The sequence below is a fragment of the Trematomus bernacchii genome, unplaced genomic scaffold, assembly GCF_902827165.1.
Source record: "Trematomus bernacchii unplaced genomic scaffold, fTreBer1.1, whole genome shotgun sequence".
NCBI classification, from domain to species: domain Eukaryota; kingdom Metazoa; phylum Chordata; class Actinopteri; order Perciformes; family Nototheniidae; genus Trematomus; species Trematomus bernacchii.
The window spans coordinates 264128-290823 of NW_022987708.1; the positions used below are offsets into that span (position 1 = coordinate 264128).

The 26696-nt window shown below is 40.3% G+C and overlaps 2 protein-coding genes across 3 annotated transcripts; one reads left to right on the forward strand and one right to left on the reverse strand.

The window, feature by feature from the left end:
- LOC117490993 (fetuin-B-like) lies at positions 1-8447 on the forward strand. Of its 2 annotated transcripts, none has more exons than XM_034140793.1 (8): positions 1-65; positions 2418-2655; positions 5021-5131; positions 5251-5335; positions 5644-5813; positions 6335-6448; positions 7355-7432; positions 7794-8447. In XM_034140793.1, the coding sequence occupies exons 1-8, from the start codon at positions 16-18 to the stop codon at positions 8310-8312; spliced, it is 1365 nt and encodes a 454-aa protein (XP_033996684.1). In that variant the 5' UTR covers positions 1-15; the 3' UTR covers positions 8313-8447. The 2 variants fall into 2 exon arrangements, with proteins under 2 accessions (XP_033996684.1, XP_033996683.1); XM_034140792.1 differs by lacking the exon at positions 1-65 and adding an exon at positions 84-225.
- A 201-nt stretch (positions 8448-8648) lies between these two features.
- On the reverse strand, positions 8649-26031 carry sass6 (SAS-6 centriolar assembly protein). Its single transcript, XM_034140791.1, has 16 exons — positions 25204-26031; positions 24199-24259; positions 23607-23686; positions 23404-23508; positions 23006-23174; positions 22060-22137; positions 21159-21278; positions 20797-20988; positions 19958-20152; positions 18121-18210; positions 17709-17888; positions 16368-16449; positions 15891-16000; positions 14973-15058; positions 9182-9273; positions 8649-9008 (listed from the first exon to the last, which is right to left on the reverse strand). The coding sequence occupies exons 1-16, from the start codon at positions 25263-25265 to the stop codon at positions 8956-8958; spliced, it is 1755 nt and encodes a 584-aa protein (XP_033996682.1). The 5' UTR covers positions 25266-26031; the 3' UTR covers positions 8649-8955.
- Between the last annotated feature and the right edge of the window lie 665 nt (positions 26032-26696).

Here is a 26696-nt window from a genome sequence, read left to right on the forward strand (position 1 = left end):
GGAAATTCCTCGGGTATGGGAGCGTGGTCTGGTTGTCCAGTGAGACCTGCTGGGCAAGAGAGTGGGTATGTACGTGGTGCACGTGAGCCTGACAATGTGTGTCATTACTGTCATGAGCAAGGGCACTGGAGAAAAGACTGCTATGCATTTAGGGCTAAAGCTGAGCAGGAAGGGACTAGTGGTAGTCCCAGGCCAGCAATGTTCGTGGCACCTGTCGCTGAGCAGGTGACTGGGCATTTAGACAGTGAGTTGAAACCACAGGGGTCTAGCCCAGAACTGCAGTCTTATTTGCCTTTCATGTTTGTTTCTCTGGTGAAGGTGCGGGTGAAAATATTACGGGACACTGGATCATTTGATTCGTTCATTTTAGCATCTGCCTTACCGTTTTCAGAGGACACATACATGGGGTTGTTCATTCCGACACTTGGAATCGGATTAAATGTTCTTCAGGTGCCTCTCCATAAAATGATGCTGTGTTCGGATCTGTTTCAGGGTGAAGTAGCGGTTGGCGTGCGGCCCGCCCCTGGTTAGTATTAAGTATTAAGCCAGACAAGAGCGAAACTGAGTACCCTGACGTGTTTACAGCATGCGCTGTGACACGGGCAATGAAACGTGGGCAGGCAGAGGTCATGAGCACAGCTGAAATCGATGAGGCCTCACCGCAGCATGGGGTGACGTGTCTCGAGATTCCCTGGTCGGTTTCTCACGCTGAGCTGGTGGAGGAACAGCGTCCTGATCCGTCTCTGAAGGGTCTAAGGGAGAGTGTTCTTCGTGGTGGTGAGGTGAGAGGTCGTGCTCAGGGGTATTCGCTTCAGGAGAATGTTCTGATGGGAAACTGGGTACCTCAGTGGGAGTATTTCGCTGGTGAACCTGTTTACCAGCGATCCTCTCCTCTCGTCCATCCATCTTTTGCATTATATGGAACAACTGCAATAAATGTTTTGGAAACTTGTGTACGTCTCGTTATCTTTCCGTTGTGGCAACTAACAATTATGAAACAGACTGACTCTGCAAGACTGACAGTTGGCTTTTACTGCGCTCCAGTCCCAGCCGCGTGCATCACGTTTTAGTGTCCCTGTATCCGTTATGTTTTTAGATTCTTGCAGCGTTTTTTTGTAATTGCAGTTTCATTTATGGAGCGTTTTTTTATTGCTGCGCATGTGTTGTCAAGTTCATGAAGATGTTTCTTGGTTGGCAACTGTGCAATGGCCATGTCATTGCATTCAACTCAATATTAAAATTGTCATTTTAGTTTGGGTTATTATTCTCAACATTACTGTATTGGTCATTGTAAAGGCTGCAACATGCTTCTCCAGGCAGCAGGCATTTGGCTTAGTGATCCACTTTGTGTGTTTCTCTCTGACTTTCATGTACTGTTTTCCCAGCTGTGCTTGTCCCAACAGATTTAGCCTCTAATGGCTCTTTTTTTTATGGTAGAACAGGTTGTGCAAGAGCAAAGGTTCATGGGTCAATGACCGGTGGTTTGAACGCAGAAAAGCAGTGAGAAAAGTTCAACAACAGAGAAAACGCAGAGGCTGGTAGGCAAACGTCCAAAAAGACAGACACGGGTCAAAGGTGAGGCAGACAAGGAATTAGATCTGAAGATGCTAGACATCTAAGGCACAGTTAACTGGGAATATGCTGTAGACATGACAGAATATTATAGTATTTGTCTATATTTATGTGATGGCATGAATACGGTTGATTAATTGGTTTTGATTGTTTGTGTGTTTATTATTTGTATGTATTGACTTTAAACAACAAAGAGGGATCTGCAAATGTAAAAGCATAATGTACATTTTGTAAATGTTGTATATTTTACATTTAAAACACAAGCAATACAAAAAAACAGTACAACAAACTACAAAGGTCACAGTTTGGAAGTATTTATCTCACCTGCTTTTAGCCTGGCTCTTATTTTGAAAAGTTTGTTTTCTCTGGTTATTAGTTTTAAACATTGACAGTAAAGTCAGCAATATGAAGGTCTTATGCATCCATTTTTATGGCCTTTCAGTAAATATCATAGACTTGTCTTTTGTGTGAGGAATGCACCAACATCTATAAGAGGAAAGTGCTCCTCAATCAGCAGGAATCTGCCCTCTCCTGATCGATCGTAGGTCTGAATGTTGGCCACAATCTCCTTCCAGCATGACAAATTGGCATATATGAGATATAAGATTTTACAATCGTGTAAAGCTGCGATGCAACGGACAGTTTCTTTATTTGACTTGCTTCAGTAGAAATGTTACAGTGCCAGGAAAGGTTTGGCAGTATACAAACTGTTTGAGTGGCCATGCAGTGCCATGGTTAAAGTCCCTGTTGTCCCATGACTTTGTGTGGCCCTGTCCTCATGCTACCCCTCTTCAGTCTCCATCACTAACCTCCTGTATCTGTCCCTCCCTCTGAGGTCTATAAAGGGTCCTCGCTGCAGCCGTCTGCTTCATGTATCTCAGCATCATGAAGGGATTACCCACCCTGCTGCTGCTGTGCTCGACGGCTCTGCTCTGCAGCGCTGCTCCAGCTGTGGAGCCGGTGACCTGCAGCGAGGATGGAGGTGCTGCGGCGGCACGGATGGCTGCACATCACATCGACGAGAACCACAACCATGGCTACAAGTTCAAGCTGAGTGAGATCAAAGGCAACAAAGTGGAAAAGGTACAAATAATTTGCATTACACCAACTTTCTTTAAGTGTACATTTTTTTGAAGAACACACATAACTCAACATTAGCATATTTTAACTGTGTGTTTTTTCTGTTTTGAAGATAAGACCATGTTTAAGATGGACAACATAGTGAAGTAGTAAAGGTTGCTTCAGCACACATAACTCTGTAAATATGTCTGTGATGTGTTTTGGTCCTGATCCATGTACAGATTCAGTTCGGCTGTGACTGAGAGTGTAGTGACTTAGGAATCAGGGTGATGAGGACTAACCTCTTGGTCCTGGAAAGAACTCTAGCAGCTGCACAGCCTTCATAGCAAATTGGAGTAGATGTCACAGCGTTGGCACCTTTTTTGCGTCATGTTACACCTCTAGAATGACAAGTATTTTCCTGTGCATTGTCATATAACGACAAAAAACTTGTACAGATAGTTGTATTACAATTAATATTTCAAAATTGTCCCTTGTAGTGACTGGAAAATGTCAAAGTGCAACAGATTATTATAAAATGTCATTGTTATTACATAATGTTGACATTTTAGCCAGTTAATACGTACAAAAAAAACAAAAAACTCTGTAATCTTCCCAGGGTGGACTTTATGACTTCAAGGTCATGTATTATACTTATTTCAACAATATATTATAGTTCTCAGATATATATAGAACATGTCTCGAAGATTTTGCTCAAAATACCAAACAGATCATGAATTATAGCATGCCATATACCCTTCTGTTTCAGCCCTTTTCCAAAAGTGCTGATTCTGTGTCTGTAGCTTTAAAGGTCTCCTATTATACTATTTTTAGGCATACAAGCAATACAAAAACATTGCTTGTATGCAATAGGTCTCAGATATATAAAAAACATGTCAATGAAGTATTTTGCTCAAAATACCAAACAGATCACCCATTCTAGCCATGCTTCATACCCCTCCATTTCAGCCCTGTTATTAAAATACTGATTCTGGGTCTGTAGCTTTAAATGTTGCTGCTGCTGGCCACGCCCCTTTGGAGCATGCATGGGCTCTCCTCTGTGAAGAGAGAGGTTTCTACCCAGATTCTCAGCTAAATGCTGCCGTGATTAAACGCCATATTAGGTTCCAAAGCACATCAAGGATTATTTCTGAAACAGTAGCCCAAATGCTTTTTCTCTTGCGGGTTTACCACAAGGTGAGTTCCTTTTTATATCCGGGTTTTTTTACACATACTCTCTCCAGTACAGGTTAGCTCTGAGTGTTAGCGATGCTTGCTAATGTAAACAAAGACCATAATTACTTCCAAAACACGTCGCGCATTGTTTCTGATGGGGCCGTGGGCACAAAACCAGCCGACATTTTAGTAATGTCGTCATGACCGCAGCAAATCTGGATCAGCTCCGTTGTACCCCCATTTTTAGAGATGTGGGTAAGGAGGAAAAGAGAGAGGGTTGTATTTTCTGACACTTTGTGAGTTTCCTGACACACCGGGGACACATATTTAAGTATAAAAAGGCATCAAAAAGTGAATTTTGCATAATAGGTGACCTTTAAATGCTAATGAGCTGCTGCTGGCCACGCCCCTTTGCGGACGTGTTTCTGGTGGGCGGGGTCTTACCGTGGTTGGTTTGTTGCTAAATTACGTCAAATATGAATTCTTACGTCACGTATGAACCAAAAACTCGCCCGTTTTTTTTGCGGATTTCACACACTTGGATCAGGAGGGAAAAAGACAACCTTTTTTGCTGAAAGTTTCTGAGTCTCTTAACACACAGGGGAGACATATATATGTATTAAAGGGGACCAATCATGCAAAATGCACTTTTTGATGTCTTTTATACATACATGTGTCACCGGTGGGTCAGGGAACTCACAAAGTTCTCTTACAGGGCTTAAATAGATGGATATGAGGGATGTCTAAAATGCATGATCTGTTTGTTATTTTGAGCAAAACACATCATAGACATGTTTTTTAATATATCTGAGAACCATAATATATGCCTATAAATAGCATAATAGGAGACCTTTAAGACATTAAAAGGTGCATTTTGCATAATAGGGGACCTTTAATCGATGCCCACAGAAACTATTTCTGAAATGCCTTTTCTATTGTGATCGAATAAATTCATTTATTGAATGGAAGATACACAAATCTTATATATTAATGTTTTAAATGCTAAAACAAAAATATTTCTTTAAGTTAACTGTGACTGAGTAAATGTAGTGAGATATTATATATATTATTAACTTCATGTATTTGAAGAAAATGTACTTGCAGGTTTCTTGGGGTTCTAAGTTGTTATCTTTGCTCTTATTGTAGGTCTCTTTGGATAAAAGTATCATCTAAATGAAAATGAAATGTGACTTACACTCTCTGGTGTTTGCAGGTCGATGACGGCTGTGAAATCGAGCTGCAGTTGGACCTTATGGAGACAACTTGCCACAACATCAACCCGAAGCACTTTGAGGACTGTATGATCCGCAGAGAGACTCAACGGGTAAGTGTTGGATCAGTTACTCTTTAACCAAATTGTGTCACGTTCATGTACAGCCAGATTGACGTATGATTATTGGTTATGTGAGGTCTCGACAGAACAAGCTCTGTGTTTCTCTGTAGGCGGTGATGGCTAACTGCTCCGTGAGGATTAATGTGACAAATGGTGACGCCAAAGTCAGAAATTATCATTGTGACACGCGACAAGGTGGGTCTCATTCAACACGCCTGATACACAACAGAACATTGATAATGGACAATCTGCCAAAAACCCTGGTTAGGGTTTTAACTTTTAGATTGTTTTGGGCGGGGGTGAGCAAGGAGTATGACATGCACCAAAGGCCCACTGCAACCACTCGGCTAAGAAGGTGCTATTCATGTCTATATATCTCTACATTACTACTACCATATAATTAGATTTGGGGAAACTATTGGTTATGACAAATAAATAATGGTGTGTGTGTGTGTGTGTGTGTGTGTGTGTGTGTGTGTGTGTGTGTGTGTGTGTGTGTGTAGTGAAAACAGACAGTGAGATGGTGAGCATCTGCCCTGACTGCCCCAATCTGATCTCACTTCATGACCCTGAGGGTATGAAGTCTGTAAAAGAAGCTGTGCAGAGAGTCAACAAGAACACCACCAACCAGAACTACTTCATCCTGAAGGACGTGGGACGGATTAAAATCGGGGTAAAGAACCTACACACACACACACAGAGAGACATACATACACTCAAATGTGCAGGAGGCCTTATAGTTTCCTCTTTTTTGTGATTATCATAGGTCAACTATTTCAGCATGTCCATATTAAGGAAGTTATGTCTCTAAGTCTGGCAGTGGCTCAGTCAGTAGGGGCTTGGACTGGGAGCCGTAGGGTCACTGGTTCATGTCCCCGACCAGACCTAAAATATGGAGTGTGGACTGGTACTTGGAGAGGTCCCAGTTCACCCCCTGCCCTGCCGTGGGCACCCCCCAACTCACATTGTTCCCCGGGCGCTGTACAATAGCTGCCCGCTGCTCCTAGTACTAGACTCCTGGTACTAGGATGGGTTAAAAGCAGAGAACACATTTCACTGTGTGTGCTGTGTGCTCTGCATGTGTGACCATTACAGAGGGTTTCATCCCTCCCAATATTATATTATATTATTAATGTATGTTTACCTTAAAGTATTTATTGTAGCCTCATGTAGTGCTATGTCCTCCTCTCTCAGTGGATGATGACCGGGATGAACTACTGGGCTGAGATTGCCCTCGTGGAGTCCCATTGCCCAATGGGATCCAGAATCCTTCCTGAGGCATGCAAACCCCTCTGCCCTGATCGAGCTGTAAGTACAACTCGTACGAATAGAAGACACACTTTGACAGTAATCACTGAATTTGCAAGAAATGCCGTTGGACCAAAGTTGTGTCATCTGATCAACATTATATCATGTGACCAATTATGTCATGTTACCGATGTCTTGTAATGTCATGAAATGTTACTGGCTTTCTGACGTGATCAACTTTATATCATGTGATTGACTATGTCATGTTACCTTTCGACTTAACGTCATGTTACTGACTTTATGTCATGTGACCTATCAACTTTATGTCATGTTAACTAGCGACTTTATTTCATGTGATTTACTTACTGTCATGTTATCAACGTTATGCGACAAACATTATATAATTGTAACAACATTTTTTCATGTGATTGCAGCTTTGTCATGTGATATGTTAAGTCGCATGACTAACATTATGTCATATCATCGCAGCTATGTAATGCGACAGACTTAATAAATGTTACAGACTTTATAAATGTTACCGACTTTGTTATTTGACCCACTTTGTCATGTGATGGCAGGTATGTAATTTGACCAACTTCATGTGACGGAACATGTGATTTTATGTCATGTGACCGACATTATTTAATGTGATCACATTTATATTGTGACCGACATTATGTAATGTCATTTGAATGATGTGACAGACATTGTGACCCGTGGCTGACTTTATGTCATGTGACCGCCACCATGTAATGTTACCAACATTTTGTTGTGTGACCGATATTATGTCATGTGACCGACATAATGTGACTGACATTATACCGATTGAATTAGCTTATAAACAAATAAAACAACCAAACTAACCAACAGGGCCTGGTGGCATGGCAGTACATGTATAAGCTTCCTTCACTGTTGCTCAATGAGATTCCTATTCTCTAATTGTCTCTCTCTCTTTTCTCTTTGAAGCGTCATGCTCTCTGCCGTTCATCTTACTCCAAATCCAAGGGACTCATGTCTGTTGAGTGCGATTACTACCCTTCAATGGCGAGTCCGCATTTTACTCATTTTGCTCACCTTACTATCTATTTGTTCTATATCTATTATTGATCAATTGTGTAGCCAAATAATATCTGTGCAGAGACCAGTACTCGGATCCTTTACTTAACTTAAAAAGAAAATACTGCATTCCAGAAATACTCCATCACAAGTACAGAAATATCTTTAGCAAATTATACTTATAGAATAAAAAATTAAATAAATGGAGGGGATACAACATTTGCCTCTGAAATGTTATGGGGTAAAAATCAAAGATAATCAAGTAAAGTACACTTCACACATACAGTAAGTATACTTAGTTACTGTCATGAAATTCACTTACACTCTCTGTTGGGTCTGCTCTTAACAGAACTCTACTGGCCTCGGCGATGGTGAGCGGGAGCCCATATGTAGACACCATGGTGGTCGTGGCCCTCCTGACCATGATGGTCATCGTGGTCGAGGCCCTCCTGACCATGATGGTCCTCGTGGTCGCGGCCCTCCTGACAGTGATGGTCCTCGTGGTCGTGGCCCTCCTGACCATGATGGTCCTGGTGGTCGTGGACCTCCTGACCGTGATGGTCATGGTGGTCACGGCCCTCCTGACCATGATGGTCATGGTGGTCATGGTTGTCACAGCCCTCCTGACCATGATGGTCATGGTGGTCACGGCCCTCCTGACCATCATGGTGGTCGTGGCCCTCCTCCCCCTGCTGGTGGTGATGGTGGCCCTCCTCCCCCTGCTGATGGTGGCCCTCCTGACCAAGAAAGGCAGCGTCATAGGCCCCCATACCACCGCCTCCACTGCCATGGATCGGACGCAGCTATCCACCCCATTTGCCCCTGGCCCTGTCCTGAGCCCCGCCTAAACCCAAGAGAAGTGGCCTGAGATACAGACAAGGAAAACATGTGTTTGTTACTGACTTCAAGACTTGTACAACAGTCTGTAATGTAATATGTGGAAAATGAGTCTTTAAACATATTACAAAATAATGTCCAATAAACAATCATGGTTACAATCATAGGGTGCAGCTTCTTCTTTAATTGACCTGCCTGAGCAACAGTTTGGATTTTTATCAGATTGCCCCCATATAAACACTTTAAATGCTAGCATTGCATGACAAAAAAAAAACACACCAATATTTACATTTGACGGTAACTTGAAGTGAGATGAAATACATTTTCTCTAGATTTATAACCACTCTGGAATTATTGTGAACACCAATGAGGATGAAAAAAAAGTTTATTACAGAAAATAGAGAACAACACAAACACTTAAAGACTTGAAAACCTAATAAACTGTAACACGAAAAATTTAATATTTAATTTAATTACTTTAATACATTCTCCATGATCACTGGATCCACCATTCAGACAGTTTTAACATTAACTATTAGAAGATGTTGGATGGATTAAAATAGCAACATAAGCTACTTAAAAACAACAGCAGGTCACCAACAGGAGCAGGGTGGAGAGCTTTTGCTGCATTTACGTCCACCTCCAGTTGAGAAGAAACTTTATCTGCTTATGCTTCATGCAGAGAAGTAAGCAGAAGCTATGGAGGGCTTTGTTCGCTGAGGGAAGTCTGGAAAGAAGAAAAAAAAGAAAATAGACCTCAATCTCCAATCCCATTCCTTTTAAATGCAATTGTTTTGATTATTTTGATAAAGGCAGTACAAATATTTAACAAGGATGCGTTTTCTTGGAATTCTTCCCGACCAGGTTTTACAGATTATGATGAATATTTTGAAGTTTTACCTTTGTGAAGAAGATTTGACGACAGACCATATATTGGTATGCTATCATCTCTCTTCTCAAAGTACTTTGAGTCCAGACCGCCCGAGTCTCCACTGAGGATGAGAAGAACACAGTGGAAAATAGAAATAAGGTCTGTGGTTAACACAAGCTAAAGAGATTTTCACATTATGATCTACGACTATAAATGTGTCAGGAAATACCTCATTGGTTAATGTCTGAAGCTTTTATATTTCGTAAAAACAGAAGTTGCTAACAAGTGACTAAATGAGACCACTTAACATCACCACTCTGAACATTAGCCACCCTTAGCTTAGCACTGGTGACGTGAAGTCATGAGACCATGATCAAGGTCCATCATAGCCTAATCCCTAATGCAGTGCATGACATTAAGGATTTTGGGAGATGGCCCTGTGGGCCATCTAAGCTAATTTACAGATGGCCCTGAGCCCAATAGAGATTGCCCTGAAAAATGCGCGCGGACGAAATGACGCACGAAGGGTTTGGGGGGGCCTCCCCCTAGAACATTTAGATTTTTGCAGGTCTTAGATGCTGTCTGGTGCATTCTTAGACTGAATTATAAGATGAACCACCACAATATTATATTGTACAATTTCAATTTTATTCTGCATTTCACTTGTTTGTTTGCATGAGTTCTTGTTTGTGTTTGCTCGCTTGCATGCCCTGCATAGCTATAATAAATACTTAAGTTGTTGGTCAAGACACTTTCCATCTGATGAAGGCAAATGCCTTCCCAGATGTAAAAAAGCAGAAAACATTACATTCAGTTATAACTTCCAAAACAAACATTATTTACACTATTATGGCCCCTGTTAAAAATGTTTGTAATGTTATCTACTGTTAGTTTGGGAAACCTTGAGTGTACACTGGCCGGCTTATTAGAAATTAAGAATTGGCAAGAGGTCGAAACCACCCTGAAATAACTGCTTTATACAATTATTAATTACAAACAAATTGCACAAATTGATTGTGCGTTGATCTGTTGGTAATGCCTCAGGGTTCCGGTGGGCATGTAAACAAATACATAATGCTGCGCTATACTTTGTGGCCTCACCCGGTTGCATAGCGACACTTATTGTTTAGGTGTCTTTTAATAAGCAGGTAGTCATATCATTAGCTAGAACTAGCTGGATCTGATCGATATGGACATAAACGCGAGTGAAGTCTAATCTGACGGGAGAGAGAGATCAGCTGCTGCTGACGAGTCGACACGCAGCTCTGCATGATCACCTGCAGCGGCGAGCGGAACAAAACACACACTTCAGGTTAGAATATCACGTAGCTATTTTAATTACCTCTCAAACTACCTAAACTAGTTATAGATATGTTTAGTTTTACTGTCGGGTCACTCATTACTGGATCCGCGAGCTGCATGATACTGGCGGGCTGTCAGGAGAGGGAGAGAGCGCTCCGTTTATTATTCCCGTGTTATTGTAAATTACTGTACACTTTTGAATAATGTAGTTAATCTACTATAATTAGTTTGTTTAATATCGAATCATATCAATTTGTTTTAAAGCTCAATAAATAACAAAGAAGACCTTTGACCGGCACTTTTCTACTTTTGTCCGGAAGATTTCAACTTTAACGGACATGTTGACCGGTGAAAAAATATTCTAACGGGAACTCTGGGAGACGTCCATGAAGAAAGACGGGTTGACCAACTTTTGGCAACTTTTTCATCGTTTTCCAACCGATTTGACCGCTGTCAGGCACTGACACGTCTCCACAATTGCCATAATAGATTGCCCGATCGGGCAACCAGCAGGTGAGGCTTCATTGCCCGAGCTAAATACTAGATTGCCTCGGGCCATCGGGCAGTCGTTAAGGTCGAGCCCTGTAATGTGAGCTTTTCATTCGATTGAAAAGCTTGAAGTGAACTATGGTGTCCCCCAAGGTTCTGTGCTTGGCCCCATTCTTTTTTCAATCATCATGCTTCCTCTCGGTTTACTAATTAATAATGATCAATTAGGTTCCCATTTTTATGCAGATGACACTCAGCTCTACATTTCCATTAAGCCCCTGTCACACTGTCCCAAAATTGACACCAGATGGACACACGATAAAGGAAATGTTCAAATTCGGCTCTGATCATAACAACATCGGGCCATTCATGAGGACATCTTAAGCCATCGTGTGACCACCGGTGGAGTATCTCAGGCTCCTGCAGCAACTTCGTGAGCGGTGGCAAAATCTTTGGCATGCCAAAAAATTGCCGAAGGACCTTGCGAAGGTTCATTTCGTGTTGAATTCGTGTGTCCATTTTGCCCTTCGTAAGGCACTCGTGAGGGCATCTTGTCAAATCGTGTCATCTTCGTCTTTACTTCGTGTGAACATCGGTGCCATCGGGCTTTTTCGCCTCACGAAGACAATACGAAGGAAACAAGAAACTGCCTGATTGTCTTAGGAAGGCAACACGACTACGCGAAGCCCTCGCAATGCCGTCGTGTAGCCATCGTATTATAGTATCGAGATTGCATTTATTGCACAACAAAATCATGTAAACATATTATGTAAATAACCCAATTTGTGTTCTGTGAAACTGAAAAGGATATTACATTGTTTTTGTTACTTTCGTTGCAGTTGTATGTCTTAAATGTAATTTAACTTCCTGTTTTATTTAGATGCTTTTATTTTGAAGGCGAGTTTACGCTGTTGACAGGAAGTTGTTGTTGCTATGGAAACAACATGACGGAGATAAGTAATATCTTCTAATCTACATATAAAGACGGAGAAAGTAAAGAATAAAGTGTATGTTTAAATGTTAGCACCCCCCGAAGAGGCACAAGCTCTTACGTTGAGTCTGGATACATTCTAAATCATCAGTAAAGTCAACGACCATATATTCGTGTGTGGTTCGGGTGCCATCGTGTGGCCTTCTGTAGGCATCGTACTTGCTTCGGCTGTTACTTGGCTGTTGACCAACTTCGGGGCCATCTTCGTGCGAAATTCACAATTCCATATTCGTGTGTCCATCTGGTGTCAATTTCGGGACAGTGTGACTTTAAGCAGGACAACTCTCATCAACTGACACAAGTCGAAAATTACATAAAAGAAATCAAACTATGGATGTCATCCAACTTCCTCCAATTAAACACAGAAAAAACTTAAATGTTACTTCTTCGTCCAAAACATATCAGGGAAAAATTCTGAGACCTCAGCCTGAACATAGCTGGTTCAACCATCAACCAAAGTCCATTCACCAAAAATCTTGGAGTTATATTCGATCCAGATCTGTTGTTGAAAAATCTCATTAAGGACATGACAAAACTGCTTTTTTCCACCTTCGGAACATTTCCAAGATTCGTCCCATGCTTTCCCTAGCCAATGCTGAAACTCTATGCTTTTGTTTCATCTCGGTAGGATTACTGTAATTGACTTTTCTCTGAACTACCCAAATCAACAACCGCCAAACTACAACTGGTTCAAAACACAGCTGCCAGGATATGAACCAGAACCAGAACATTTGATCAGATCACCCGTTCTCATTTCATTGGCTCCCGAATCACATAAGATCAGACTTCAAGATTTGACTGTTAACCTTTAAAATCATTAATTCCCCCGCGCATATCTACCAGGCTCCCACGCTTCCATAATGCCAGTCTCCTTTCCATCCCCAGAATTCACAAATCAGAGTGGTGTAAATATTTGGAGATTATCCTGTTGAACAAAATTAAGTATCATAAATGTGTTTGCCACATCTTATTTTCTGCAATATTCCAAAATACTATTGCTTTTTGTCGAGGGAGCCCTTGTATTGCTTTCTTTCGGGTCGGCATCACTGCACTGTATGCTAGGTCTTCTTTAAGCGAAATACATTGTGCAGTCTTTGCTACGGTGGCCCGGAAGTGCAAGACACCACAGCATTTCAGAAAATGCCACAGCATTTCAGAAAACGCAACAGCATTTCAGAAAACGCTACACCATTTCAGAAAACACAACAGCATTTCAGAAAACACCGCAGCATTTCACAAAACACGACAGCATTTCACAAAACGCCTCAGCATTTCACAAAACGCCTCAGCATTTCACAAAACAAGACAGCATTTCACAAAACGCCGCAGCATTTCACAAAACACGACAGCATTTCACAAAACACAACAGCATTTCACAAAACACAACAGCATTTCACAAAACACCACAGCATTTCAGAAAACACCACAGCATTTCACATTGGACGGAAAGGGTATTCCTTTAGGGAGAACACTTCTTGTTTGTGATTGGACAGAGCCAGCCAGAGAAGCACTGCTGTGATTGGTTGTTTTTGCTGCCAGTCAAGAAATGACGCTTCGTGATTGGTCAGCACCCGACAGCGCAACATGTCCCAACACATCAACCGTTAGCTATTAGCACACACTCAGAGCTCACAGCTCCTCATATCTGTTCAGAAACTGGACAAAAGTTAAACAAGTACAAACCACAGACTGTCTATGTCATGGTGAATACAGTTGCTGCTTTATTTATGTCTGTATGACGCTGTTGTGAGTGTGGACGGAGCAGCTACAGGTTAGTTTAGCCTGATCGATCCGCCCCGTCTTGTTTGAATGACAGGAGTAAACACTGACAGCTGCGGTGAAACTCGACAACAAAATGAACATATTGACCGTGATTTAATTGTAATACACGTTTCAAAGTGATGCCGAAGTAACTACATACTGATACCGGTTAGTAAAAACCATGAATTAATGCTTTGACAAGTCTGCAGACAAGACGGCAGGCGAAAAGCTTTTAAAATGCGTGTTTTCTGAATGGAGATCGGATCGATCAGGCTAAACTAACCTGTAGCTGCTCCGTCCACACTCACAACAGCGTCATACAGACATAAATAAAGCAGCGACTGTATTCGCCATGACATAGACAGTCTGTGGTTTGTACTTGTTTAACTTTTGTCCAGTTTCTGAACAGATATGAGGAGCTGTGAGCTCTGAGTGTGTGCTAACAGCTAACGGTTGATGTGTTGGGACATGTTGCGCTGTCGGGTGCTGACCAATCACGAAGCGTCATTTCTTGACTGGCAGCAAAAACAACCAATCACAGCAGTGCTTCTCTGGCTGGCTCTGTCCAATCACAAACAAGAAGTGTTCTCCCTAAAGGAATACCCTTTCCGTCCAATGTGAAATGCTGTGGTGTTTTCTGAAATGCTGTGGTGTTTTGTGAAATGCTGTTGTGTTTTGTGAAATGCTGTCGTGTTTTGTGAAATGCTGTCGTGTTTTGTGAAATGCTGTGGTGTTTTGTGAAATGCTGTGGTGTTTTATGAAATGCTGTGGTGTTTTGTGAAATGCTGTCGTGTTTTGTGAAATGCTGTTGTGTTTTGTGAAATGCTGTGGTGTTTTGTGAAATGCTGTGGTGTTTTGTGAAATGCTGTCGTGTTTTGTGAAATGCTGTCGTGTTTTGTGAAATGCTGTTGTGTTTTGTGAAATGCTGTGGTGTTTTGTGAAATGCTGTTGTGTTTTGTGAAATGCTGTGGTGTTTTGTGAAATGCTGTTGTGTTTTGTGAAATGCTGTGGTGTTTTGTGAAATGCTGTCGTGTTTTGTGAAATGCTGTGGTGTTTTGTGAAATGCTGTTGTGTTTTGTGAAATGCTGTTGTGTTTTGTGAAATGCTGTTGTGTTTTGTGAAATGCTGTTGTGTTTTGTGAAATGCTGCAGCGTTTTCTGAAATGCTGTTGTGTTTTCTGAAATGCTGCGGTGTTTTCTGAAATGCTGTGGTGTTTTGTGAAATGCTGTGGTGTCTTGCACTTCCGGGCCACCGTACTTTGCAGAGGAAGTACTCACGTGTGTCTGATGGCTGCCTGCACTGATCGCTGCTCAGCAGGCGTGACATCAGCAGCAGCTCTGCCAGTCTGAGGGTAAAACTGTGCCTGTAAGCACACACGCACAAAGATATACAACACACTTTTAACTGCTGTACGCAGTGTAATCACACAAGATATGTTATGTATTATTTCTCATCAAGAATTCAAATCAAAGTTCTGGATATTTCATTATAAAATTACACAAACCACAGATTCTAAAATGGATTTGCATTGCTTCAGTTAACCATTAATAAGTATTTTTAGAATAAAAAATAAGCCGTTCATGGTTTTCAGTTAATATTTAGTCAAAATGTTTTAAAATAATTACATATGGTATTGTATTATTATTCAAGCCCCTGTGAACGACTTTGTTGAATTCTTATCTGAAGCATAGACTGTATCTGAAGGCATGAAATATATATATATATATATATATATATATATATATATATATATATATATATATATATATATATATATATATATATATACACACACACACACACAAACTGTATATATATATATACACACACACACACAAACTGTATATATATATATATATATATATATATATATATAGATATATAAACATTAAAATCCTATTTATCATAACGTTTGTAGCAATATCCCGATAAGATTTGTGGTCTTTGACAAAGACGATGTAATTGCATAACTCACGGGAGGGCTATTTCTTTCAGAAGCTATGCTTTTCTGCCCTCCAGCTTCAACTAACTTTGTTTTCTTGTACCTTGTCTGTATATATTTTTGGAATTTGTCGAATTAAAAAAAGATGGAATATCGGGTTTTTTCAACTGTGGCATGTTGCCCTGACATTTTTAAATAGATGTTGTGGGTAAAGTTTAATTTATTTTGTTTAAAATTACAAGCATCTCCTTACCCTCAGGGCTGGTGCTGTGGATAGAAGTGAAGGGGTGTCCATACACTCAGGAGACTGGGGCTTTCTGGAGAGCTGCTTTTCATTTAGTTGCTTGTTGAGCCAGTTTATAACTGTGAGGGGAACAAAAGGTAACAGAGACAAGGAGTTGTGATTCTCACACTGTTAGACGATTAGCTGTTTGGACAAACCCACTTATCTTTAAACTGCCAGCCAATTAAACCCAATAAAACTGATAATCCACACATGAGCTGGCAACATAAGTAGGCCACATCATGTGTACAGCAGCTAACATCAATAAAAACATAGATTCTGATGAGGTAACTGGACATTTCTATGAGAGAAACGTGGCAAATTATGATTCCAAACAGAATGTGTATATGAACATGTCTAAACACTGATGCCCTAAGGAGTTTATACATTATTATATGGATGGCAGTGGGTCTGTTCATCATTGAAATGAGAGGAAAGCTTCCTCACCATTCTCATTGGTTTTCAACACCTCTCTGCTTTCATTGAGCTTCTGTACTGTCGTCTCCAGCTGCTCCTTCAGTTTTGAAACCTGAAATATATGAATAACATTTTTATCAAGTTTATATCAAATTATTTATTTTGAATGAATTTGCAAAGTTAGCCATCTCCCTTGCAAACTGAAATCTGCATTGCACGTTCTCTTGTCTCATTCAACAAGTTGATATTGTTCAGTTGGATAAGAATTAGACTTAAAGAGCTATTGTGGCTCTTTTCATATACATAGACACAGCACCAACATTATTCCAACAAATGAATGCAAAGATAAAAAGGCACCAAGCTGCAATTTCCTTTCAAGTGAACAATGATTCAAAAGATAAAAAGGTATACAATTTAGAATGAGAGATAAAAAAAAAGGGGGAGGAAAATCCATTTTATGTGTGATTATCACTATTAGATATTTTATAGATAGAGGTGCACGGAACGTTTGTTCAGTCTCAAGCCAATAACATTACTCATACATTAGTGCTATAGAAGCAACATGTAAATAAAGGCTACCATTTTAGAGTGACCCGCTTGTTTTCTAATACTTGTGTTTGAAAATCCTTCAAGTTCTTTAGCATAAAATATATTGAATATGGTGTTTTTCTCAAGTGCCTTCACAGTGAAAGAGACTTGGATTATTCTGCAAAAGGTGTGAGAATGTGTAAACTGTAGGGGTGTTTATTGCAGATTTTATCACAATACAATATAACATCCATTCTTTGAACACATTGTGATATTTGCCGATATCAAATAATAACATTTTGATCCAATGCAATACAGTATGCAATTCATTATTATCTTATTGGCACATCACAGTACATATTGTTACACTGTACATACTTATTATGTGCACATTTCTACTTTATATAATTCTTTTGATTCTTTTTTATTGGACATTTTGCTTCAGTATTTGTTATGTTTATATAAATAATTGTATTTCATCTTCTTACATTAACCTCTTATGTTATATTAATACTGTTTTTTTAATATTTTATTTTTGTAATCCTAAAATAGAGCAACTGTCGCAAAACCCCATTTGGATAATTCATTCTGATACCAGCTAACAAAAAGAAACTAAAGTGGTATTGGACTATTTTATTACACGTCACTAAATCAATCTATTTTACATATAGCTCTACTGTTGTGAAACGCGACCCCTTTTTCTTTCATTCATCAAGAATATTTTAGTTTTTTTAATCTTTGTTCATTCTTCGGTTGACATAATTCCTTATAGCCAAGCATGTACATGTGTATATAATATATGAGGCAGTTTACAGCGTTCTGAAAGACTTCTCAAAGACAGACCTGCTCCTCCTTGCTGCTGAGCTGCTGCTGAGTGCTCTGCAGACCCTTTTCAACACTCTGGAGTTTTTCTGATGTGTCCTGGAGGACCTTCTCCTGTGACACGGTCACAGTGTTTTTTACTTTAATTTTTCCAACCAGGCCTCGAACCTCGCCCTGCAGCTTCTTAATGATGCCATTAGCCTGGGTTCAAAGAAATAGGAAGTAAGAAAGTGGACAGAACAAGGTGCAGTTATACACTCAGTTTATAAGGTACAGCGACAAGTGATTCTGTTACTCTGTGCAGCCCATTGCAATCAATGAGGTTAGGCTCAGTGTTGAGCGTAGGAGCGTGTTGGTATGGAAACAAGGATATGGATGCTGATGGTGGGGTAACAGTGTTTCCTTCATGTGTTCAGCCTGCAGCCTCACTCACTTTTATCAGCTCCTCAGAAAGAGATTTCACTGTGGCCTCGAGTTTCTTATTGTGAAGTTCTTTACTTTCAGCATTTTCTTCCATTGATTCCTGGAAAATAACAAAAAAAGATACATTATATGAGCAAAAAATAAATATAGTGTTATTCTATACTCTTCTTACTGTCAGTAAATCCTTTTCAAGCAATTATGTGTTTAGTATTAGGTGTTACTCAATAATACTGTTATATGGGAATTTCAGTGATTTCTTTCCGCAAATATAACGTTTTGAGATTAAAATACTACAAGAAAAGAAAGTAAAAGTATTAAACATGTCTGTTTTGTTTACATATGCATGTTTATTTATTTAGAACTATTGATGCAATTACTAGTTTATTAGAAATAAATAATGATATTTATTTTTGTTTGATTTATTTAAAACAGGCAGAGTAACTCAAGATGTCAAAAAAAGTGCAGTGCTGTAAAAAGTAGAATATAAGGGGAAATAATGTTTTGCCATTTTTTTGTTTTGTTGTTTGGTTTAATGTTCAATTATTCTGAAAGACCATAATCATGTAGGTGACGGAGGCCCATGTAGATGTAGCGGTTGGTATCTCCCATGTACTTCGCTTAAAGGTCCCATGTCATGGCCATTTCTACTGATCATAATTCCATTGTTGAGGTCTACTAGAATAGATTTACATTGTTCAATTTTCCAAACTCACATTGGTTTCTCATACAGCATCTCTGTATAGTATGTGTATTCACTCTCTGTCCTAAACGGCTTGTTGGAGCTCCTGCCCCCCCCCCTCCCTGTGAGCCCAGTGTGCTCTGATTGGTCAGCTCGCCCACTCTGTTCGGATGAGTCCACCACCGTTACAGCGGAACATCAGTGATTATGTGTTACAATGGCGTTAGCAACCAGAAAATGACACCAGTAATGACAAACAGATGAGAATGCTGCGTGGGGTCTGGGTGCCGTGTTGGCGGGACGTTGCGCGGCTCGCTGCTGGAGCGGACGGTGTGAGCTCTATTACTGGTGTTGTTTCCTGGTTGCTGCGTGGGGTCTGCGAGACAGCGAGACATCGTGAAACTCAGCCTGAACTCAGCCTGAGCACCATGGATGCTGAGGGGGCTGCAGCACCCCCATCTGCGAGGCTCCACTAGCACCCGCACCCCCAAACGCGGCGTACCTACAGTGTAAGCGCGCCACAGTTTTGCCACTGCGAGGCTCCACTAGCACCCCCCCCCCCAGCGCGTCACAGTTTCGCCGCTGAGAGAGTGTGTGTGTGAGGAGCTCCACGGATTGGTCCATTGGGTCGTCGTCACTTGGTTCCCGGAAGAAAACAATGGAAAAAGAGAAATCTCCAACGAGGCGTTCTGGGGCAGCACAGACAGGTCTTTTCTGTGTTAGAGTTGTACTCGCTACAGGGTGTACTTTGAGGGTTTGTGACTCTGCAGACCGTTTACATGCAGAAAAAGCTACATAACACACAAGGGGACGGGTAATAACCGGAAAAGCATGATATGGGACCTTTAATTTTTAGCATTAATTGTTGTCTGGCATGGGATAAAGAGCATGGGTATTGGATAAGATAAGATGGAGCTTTATTAATCCCCGTGGGGAAATTCAGTAGTTCAAACAGCAACAGGGTAAGGATGAAAAACAGGACAGCACAGATTCACACAGATTAATCAAATCAAAAATCAAATCATAGATAAAAATATAAATAAGAAATGAATTAAAATGATAAAGTGCAGCGAACCTTGAGACAATCATAACCCAGGAGGAGCGCTAAGTTAGTGTTGTCTAGTCTATAACAGAGATTGTAAAAGGACACATTTGAAGAAGCTCTTACCTTCTGCTGCTGCGTGGCTTCCAGCACCTCTTTAGTGCGCCGCATGAGCTGCTCCTTATCTTTGATCTCCTGCTCCAGAACGGCCACCCTCATCTGCAGCTGGCTCACCACACGCTCCTTGTCGTGGACCTCTGTGTCCAGGGTGCCGTTCTCCCTCCTGAGAGACAGGACCTGCTGCTTGGACCGCTGGCACTCCTGCACACAGAGCGGCATCATTATCAATGACAATCACTATTCCTTTGACTAGACACCATCTGCAGGGGAATCACACCAGACGCAATGCCAACACTTGGAAGTATGGATGGTCCTTTCGCCTCTTTTGCTCAGACCAAGAACATCTTTCAACTCAGACTTTATTTTCTTCCCAAGTGGCGATCGGGCCACCATTGCCATTACTTTCTTTTTTGCATAGTGCTTTCTTCTCCAACTAAACCTAATCTTTCTGTAAGTTGCATTGGCTGCATTTACTTTTTTGACTGGCTCTCATATCGCTGCCCAAAATGCCTGCTCTATTAAGGAATCTCCCCCCCATTTCCGCACTGACTTCCTTATTTAACACCACCTGCACTTTCATTCCGTTGCTCTTTTTTATCAAGCAGCTTAAGACACATTGGTGGCGTCTGAAAACAGAGCTAACAGAGAGAAAATAGGATTCATTCATCAGATGGACCCAAACACTTGCTAAATGTGGCAAATGAGGCCGTTTCAAAACAGTTTCACCATATGAACTTTAAAAGGTGGGGGTAAGTCAATGTTCACAACTTGATTCCTGGGGTTCCTTAAAACATCAGTTACTGCTGATATAAAGCTCTGTAATCTGGGCCTGGTCATTATTTTACCTCTTCTGCACCCACTAGTTTAACCTTCAGGTCTCTGATGACAGACTCGTTCTTGTACTTCCTCTCTGTGAGCTCTCTGCAGGAGGCCTCCAGCTCTGTGAGTCTGCTGTGGAGCTGCTGGCTGCTCGTCTTATGAGAGCTCTCCAGCTCCTGGCGGATCTGCTCCGTCTGCTGCTGGAGCCGGCTCTGCAACTGAAACATTCATCAACATGTTCAATTCCAAATAAATGAATGCTCCCCTAATAAATCAACATACTTCCTTTCAGATTTAGATTAACAAGATGTCTGATGTAGAGGAACAACATTTACTTTTTAAATTAAGAGTCCTTTAACGCATTAGAAACATAGCTAAGGAGCCTTACCTCTGCAGCCTTCTCTCTCTCCGACTGTAACTCCAGAGAATGACGGCTGGACAGACAGCTGCTCTGACTCGTCCACTCTGAGCGCATTTTGTCCAACTCTTTTGTTTTCTCTGACAAAGTCTGTGAGACAAATTCAGGTATATTAACATAGTACTCTTCTTCCTTAAGACAATGAGCCTGTTGTTGTGCCATTCGGCTGTCATGAGGGGCGGGGCGTGCCCATCAGGAGAAGCTTTGATTTCAGTTTCTACTCAAAGACCCCTCAACATGCGAACAGGAAGCAACCCGCTGTTCCTCCTGAGGCACAGCCATGTTTATTTTACATCAAACTTTAAATATATATTCAATTATACTATTAATTGAACCTGGTTTGTATAGTTCTTGATAACAAGAGCAATTAGAAATTAGACCTTGTTGAAAATAACAGCAGCCTCATTTAGCCACAAGATACAAGTGACATCTCCTACACTGTGCCAAGAGCTAGAGGCATACATGACTCCAAAAAGTGGTGAAAATAAAGTCTTTATTCAGCGCTTTTCCAGTCCTTGTGAACCCTCAGAGCATTTTGATATATACAAGTCAGCATTCACCCATTCATACAGAGACTGCCATACACGGTGCCACCTGCTCAGGAGACAAGCATTCACACACCGTTGCTCATTGTGGCTAATTTAGGATTAAGTGTCTTGACCAAAGGCACTTTGACATGTTGCCTCCTAAGCCACAGCTGCACCCTGCTCAATGATTCCCACTAACATTAACCTAAAACAATTGACATTTTAAAAAGTTTAATGTCCAGAATTTTTAAAGGAATTTGTGATATCCAGTGTGTGAAATATGTGGAACATTTTAACATTTAAATGAAGTTTCAACATGATCGTATGAATGAGAAAAGGCTCACCTGTTGAGCATAGTTCAGCTGCCTGGTCAGATCATCTTCAGTCTTCTTCAGCTTCATCTCCACAACCTGCTTCTCTGCCTGATACACACAGATAATATTTGTGATGGCAGTTTAGTTTAACAGTTAGCCCCTAGGCGCTGTTCAAAGTGCTCCAGGCAGGTGGATATGTGGTGCGTTTGGTGACTTGAACTGCTGTAAATCTCCCGTTTCACATTCCCAAGGGAGTTTCTCTCCCACACACTCTGAAATGCTTCCATTGGACTCCTTTTGTTTACTTGCGTTACATAGTAAAATTACTATGTAACACACGCGCTTCTATTGGCTAGCGCTCCAACATATTGTACGTCATAGGCTAAGGGGGAGGACATCTCTAAGCGGTTGACCAATCACAACAGAGCCTTTTGAAAATTAAAGCATGTAAACTTGTCACAGTAGAGGGACAAAATACAAATATAAACCTGAAAATGTGCATGATAGGGCCCCTTTAATTCACTCAAACTTGATACGATCCAAAGCTGCAGACTTAAAGCCAACAGATAGATAGCAAAAAGAGACAAACCAACTATATTTCAATATAAAAAAACTACACAAAAACAGTGTAATTAAATTATATAATATTCAACACTTTTTCATGCCAAGAACAATTTTAGATCAGATATAAATATGAAATGTGGCTCTTATAGTTACGTTTAGGGCTGCACAATTAATCGGAATGTTATTATAATCACTATAGGTACTAGTGTAATATCCAAATCGCAGTAAGCGCAATATTTTGTAAAGCACAATATGTGTACGTTTTGTGATGCTGCAGCGAAGTTCTGACCTACAATCCGTTTATTACAAACCAAATAAAAATCTTTTTTTGGTACAGACCCTAAGTAAAATAACAGGTCCAAATAGTGCAGCCCTAATTTAATTGATGATGAACAATGCTGAATGATCCCACCTTGAGAGAGGAGAGGCACACTGCCAGGTAGTCTTTGATCTCTTTGTCGGAGCCTTGAACGAGCCGCAGGGACAGGTGGTTCAGGTGTTTGAAGGCATTCGTCTCCACAACACTGAAGGAGGCAGGGCCTTCAAGCACTGGGGACTGAGTGGACAAGTGAAGAAGAAACCTGGGGGGGGGGGATGTGCTGTTGTTTTACTGAAACCTTCATTATATACATCATTAATATGTTGGCCAAACAACAGATTAAACCTGCATTTGAAACCAAGCTTTAAAGTGTAATAAAAACATATCAGCATTTGTGTCTATATCTCAATGTTTATGTTTTATATTGGAATGGAATTAATAGGACAAATCAATATATGATGTGAAGCTTAAGTTGAACAGTGTGATGTTACCTTGGATTTTCGGACGCTTGCTCAGAATAGCAAAGATTAAGCAGGTCAATAAACTTCTGAGGAAATGACGTAAAGTCTATCAGTAGACCCTGCTGGACTTTCAAACTACACAAACAATAAGAAATAAAGAAAACAGCAGTGAGAGTAGGATCAACGCATTCAAACACTGAGCTTTGTATTTTTAGAATTGGATCATTACTTACCTTTGGAAATCTTCTTCTGATATGGAGAGGTTAAAAAGAAAATATGGATCCAAATCATCTGTTAGTCGTACTAGAAGATCCTAATACGAAATGAAAACAGGAAGTTAGGTCAACAGAGTTCTGGGGTGTAAACTTTGGGGATCGATACAAACTGTAGTCCGGGGTTCCTCTGGCGACTATTGTCACAGCCCACAGCACAACAAATCCCAGGCATATCCACAGACTTTATTATTCACGATGTGTCTTTCTCTGTTGCTTCCTCTGTGTTCTCTGTTGTTGTAATGACTTGCTGTGACCGGACACCAAAATGGCGGCGCTAGAATACAGTGACGTCACGTGGTATCCATGAATAAAGTAAGATCACCAGAACCAGCGTTCAACTATTATAGCATAAGGCAACTTGTTGTATTAAATAAGAGGAAAGCTGGCAAAAATGTACTAATTACTAAGTAGTAATCTATTTCATTTCCCCCTTGATGCAATCTGTGCCTTTATTTTTAACTTGATTTATAAGTTATAAATGAGCAAAAAGTTATATATGAGACCATAGGTCCAAAAATATGCAATTAAAACTGCAAAAACTCTTACTCACCCTTTTGTGCACAGGACTGTTTGTCAACTGAAGCTCAATGGTGACTCGGATATTTGCTTTCCTGTAAAATTAAGCAGCAAACTGGTAAAAAAAAAATCTATTAAACAATCTGATTTCTTATGCTGAGACATGTACTACAAGCCAAAAAATATATATTATTGACACTTTCACTTCATAGTGTTCATGGTAATCTTAAGCTATTTAGTAGAGGATTTAAAATGTATTCATACATAAAAATGCTGATCAAATGTCAAAAGTTTAATGTTCTATTTTAATTTTTATTTCAGAAGCTTCTGGTTGGTCTAAGAATAATAGATGTAGCTAATATGAATGGCATAATATAGCTAAAATGGTTTAAAGAATATTATATAAATGCAATAGTTTATGGTTTAAAAATGTTTGTCTCTACAATATTAAGTAAACGTTTTCTATTGTTGTATTGAAGTAGGATTTAGCTTTGTGCAACAATATAACTTATAGCTAAACAATTATCAAAATTAGATGTTAAATATAGTTTTGTCTGTCCATTATATTGTATTTTCAATAAGTCAATATCATGCACTTGTTTTGGTTGTTCATTTGAAGATAATTGAAATGAACCCATTAAATTCATTATTTCCAGAATGTTCTGGAGGACTAGTCGTCTGTAGGCTGAATGAATGTGTCTGTTAATATTGTTGGTAGTAACACTAACAGTCGTTATTCTGCATACAATATTATGTTTGTAGTGCAACATGAATACATGTTTTAGTCATTGAGATATGAAGCTAACGTTAGCTAGGTTTGAGTTATGTTAAAACAGCTGAAGCTAAGCCAGAGTCATATCAATAAACGTCTGAAATATAGGTTTAAGTTTGTTATGTTAAAACACCTGTAGCTAGCTAAGCTTAGAGTAATGTTACATCGTCTAGGTTAGGATACAGAAGTTTAAACGTATTTATCTTTGTAAGAGTTAGGTTAAAACGTCTGTAGCTATATTGACAGGTGTGTGTTAAAACGTCTCACCTGTCCTCGCAGTCTCTGCACCTCACGTTCACCTGCAGCTCTTTGCAAAACAGCTCCTCCATGTTGTTAATAAACGAGTCTTTTATCGGGGAACAAACTGACACGTTAACGTTAATAAAGCGGTTAACTATTCTTACTGGGAGGCTATCATTTCCTTCACAAGGACCAGGCACATTGTTGTTGTTGTTATTACTGAAGTATATTTTGGATTTGGCGCTTTTCACCCGCCAACTGTACGACCCTGGAAACGGAACCTGAACGGTCCTCCTTCTTGATGTTTAACGGCTGTTTAACGGCAAACATAAAGCCTTTACCGCCGCCTACCGACTGGAGTGGAACCTCCATCCTTTCACATAAAGGAAACAGCAACAGGATTTTTAGCTTAGTTGCTGGTGCTTGTTTGAATGTTTCTTCATTATTCAAGAATTTCACCTTTTTGACTCTACTCCATATTTTCACCATGGTCTGCAGTGGCATACCTGCCAACCCTACCGATTTGGGCGGTAGTCTACCGCTTGTGACATGTTTCTACCGCCTACCGATTTAGCCGGCTTTTCCTACCGAATTTCATTCTTCCCAAATTATAAAAAATGTAAATGACACTCCATAGACACTGGACTCGACTTTTAGCGGAAACCGATTGCAGCGTGTCTGTGATCCCATCCTACAAACAGTCTTCTGTGTTTCTGAAAGTGAAACAACGTGCAGAGGAAGGGCAGCGTTACCCCCGGGACTGCGGTCAAGCCAGCCTCCACTTCGGAAAACACAGTCAAGCCAGCCTGCCGCAGTCCCCCGGGACTGATAATAACCAGTCATCACTCCCAAAAGAGTTTAGCGGAACAGAGACGAGGCATTTGGGTCCTGCAGGGTTTCCCCGTTAATATCAGTGTCTCGAAAACACATGTTGGCGACTGAAAGACATCCAGTGTTTGGTCTTTTCCGGAAGCATCCTACAGTGTCTCAACTGAAAGAGGACCACAAACACAAAAAAAATATTATACAATTTTGAGATTTTGGGATATTTATCTCCCATTCTTTCACTTTTTCGGACATTTTCAACACCAAACATGTCGTTAATGTCTCTGCTTAGTGAACTACAGCAATCTGAAAGCTTGTACATTATTTATATCACACTGCAAAAACATGCAGGAAATGACTTTTTTAATGCAGTATTTTCTGATTTATGGCGCAACACAAAGATATATCGCTCTGTGCAAACCTTTGACTCTAATATGTCAACAACATGAAACAAGAATATGAACCTGGCTTTATCCAATGTTCACACAAGAGTTCTACATCCTGACACATCCTTCATCTACACTGTCTCAACTGAAAGAGGACCAGAAACACACAAAATATAATAAAATGTGGAGACTTTGGGATATTTATCTCCCATTCTTTTACTTTTCGTGCATTTTACAGACCAAACATGTCGTTGATGTCACTGTTTACCAAACTACCACTTTTTCTGAAAAATGCATAAAATGATGTAA

Excerpts from the sequence above, each read along its gene's own strand:
- LOC117490993 (XM_034140792.1), top strand. The coding sequence starts at position 95 with ATGTGTGTCATTACTGTCATGAGCAAGGGCACTGGAGAAAAGACTGCT. Across the intron at positions 6,449-7,354 it reads CCCTCTGCCCTGATCGAGCT|CGTCATGCTCTCTGCCGTTC; the intron begins GTAAGTACAACT and ends TTCTCTTTGAAG. Across the intron at positions 7,433-7,793 it reads GCGATTACTACCCTTCAATG|AACTCTACTGGCCTCGGCGA; the intron begins GCGAGTCCGCAT and ends TGCTCTTAACAG.
- sass6 (XM_034140791.1), bottom strand. The coding sequence starts at position 25,265 with ATGGAGGAGCTGTTTTGCAAAGAGCTGCAGGTGAACGTGAGGTGCAGA. Across the intron at positions 20,153-20,796 it reads AACTAGTGGGTGCAGAAGAG|GAGTGCCAGCGGTCCAAGCA; the intron begins GTAAAATAATGA and ends CTCTGTGTGCAG. Across the intron at positions 16,001-16,367 it reads GTTGAAAACCAATGAGAATG|TTATAAACTGGCTCAACAAG; the intron begins GTGAGGAAGCTT and ends TTCCCCTCACAG.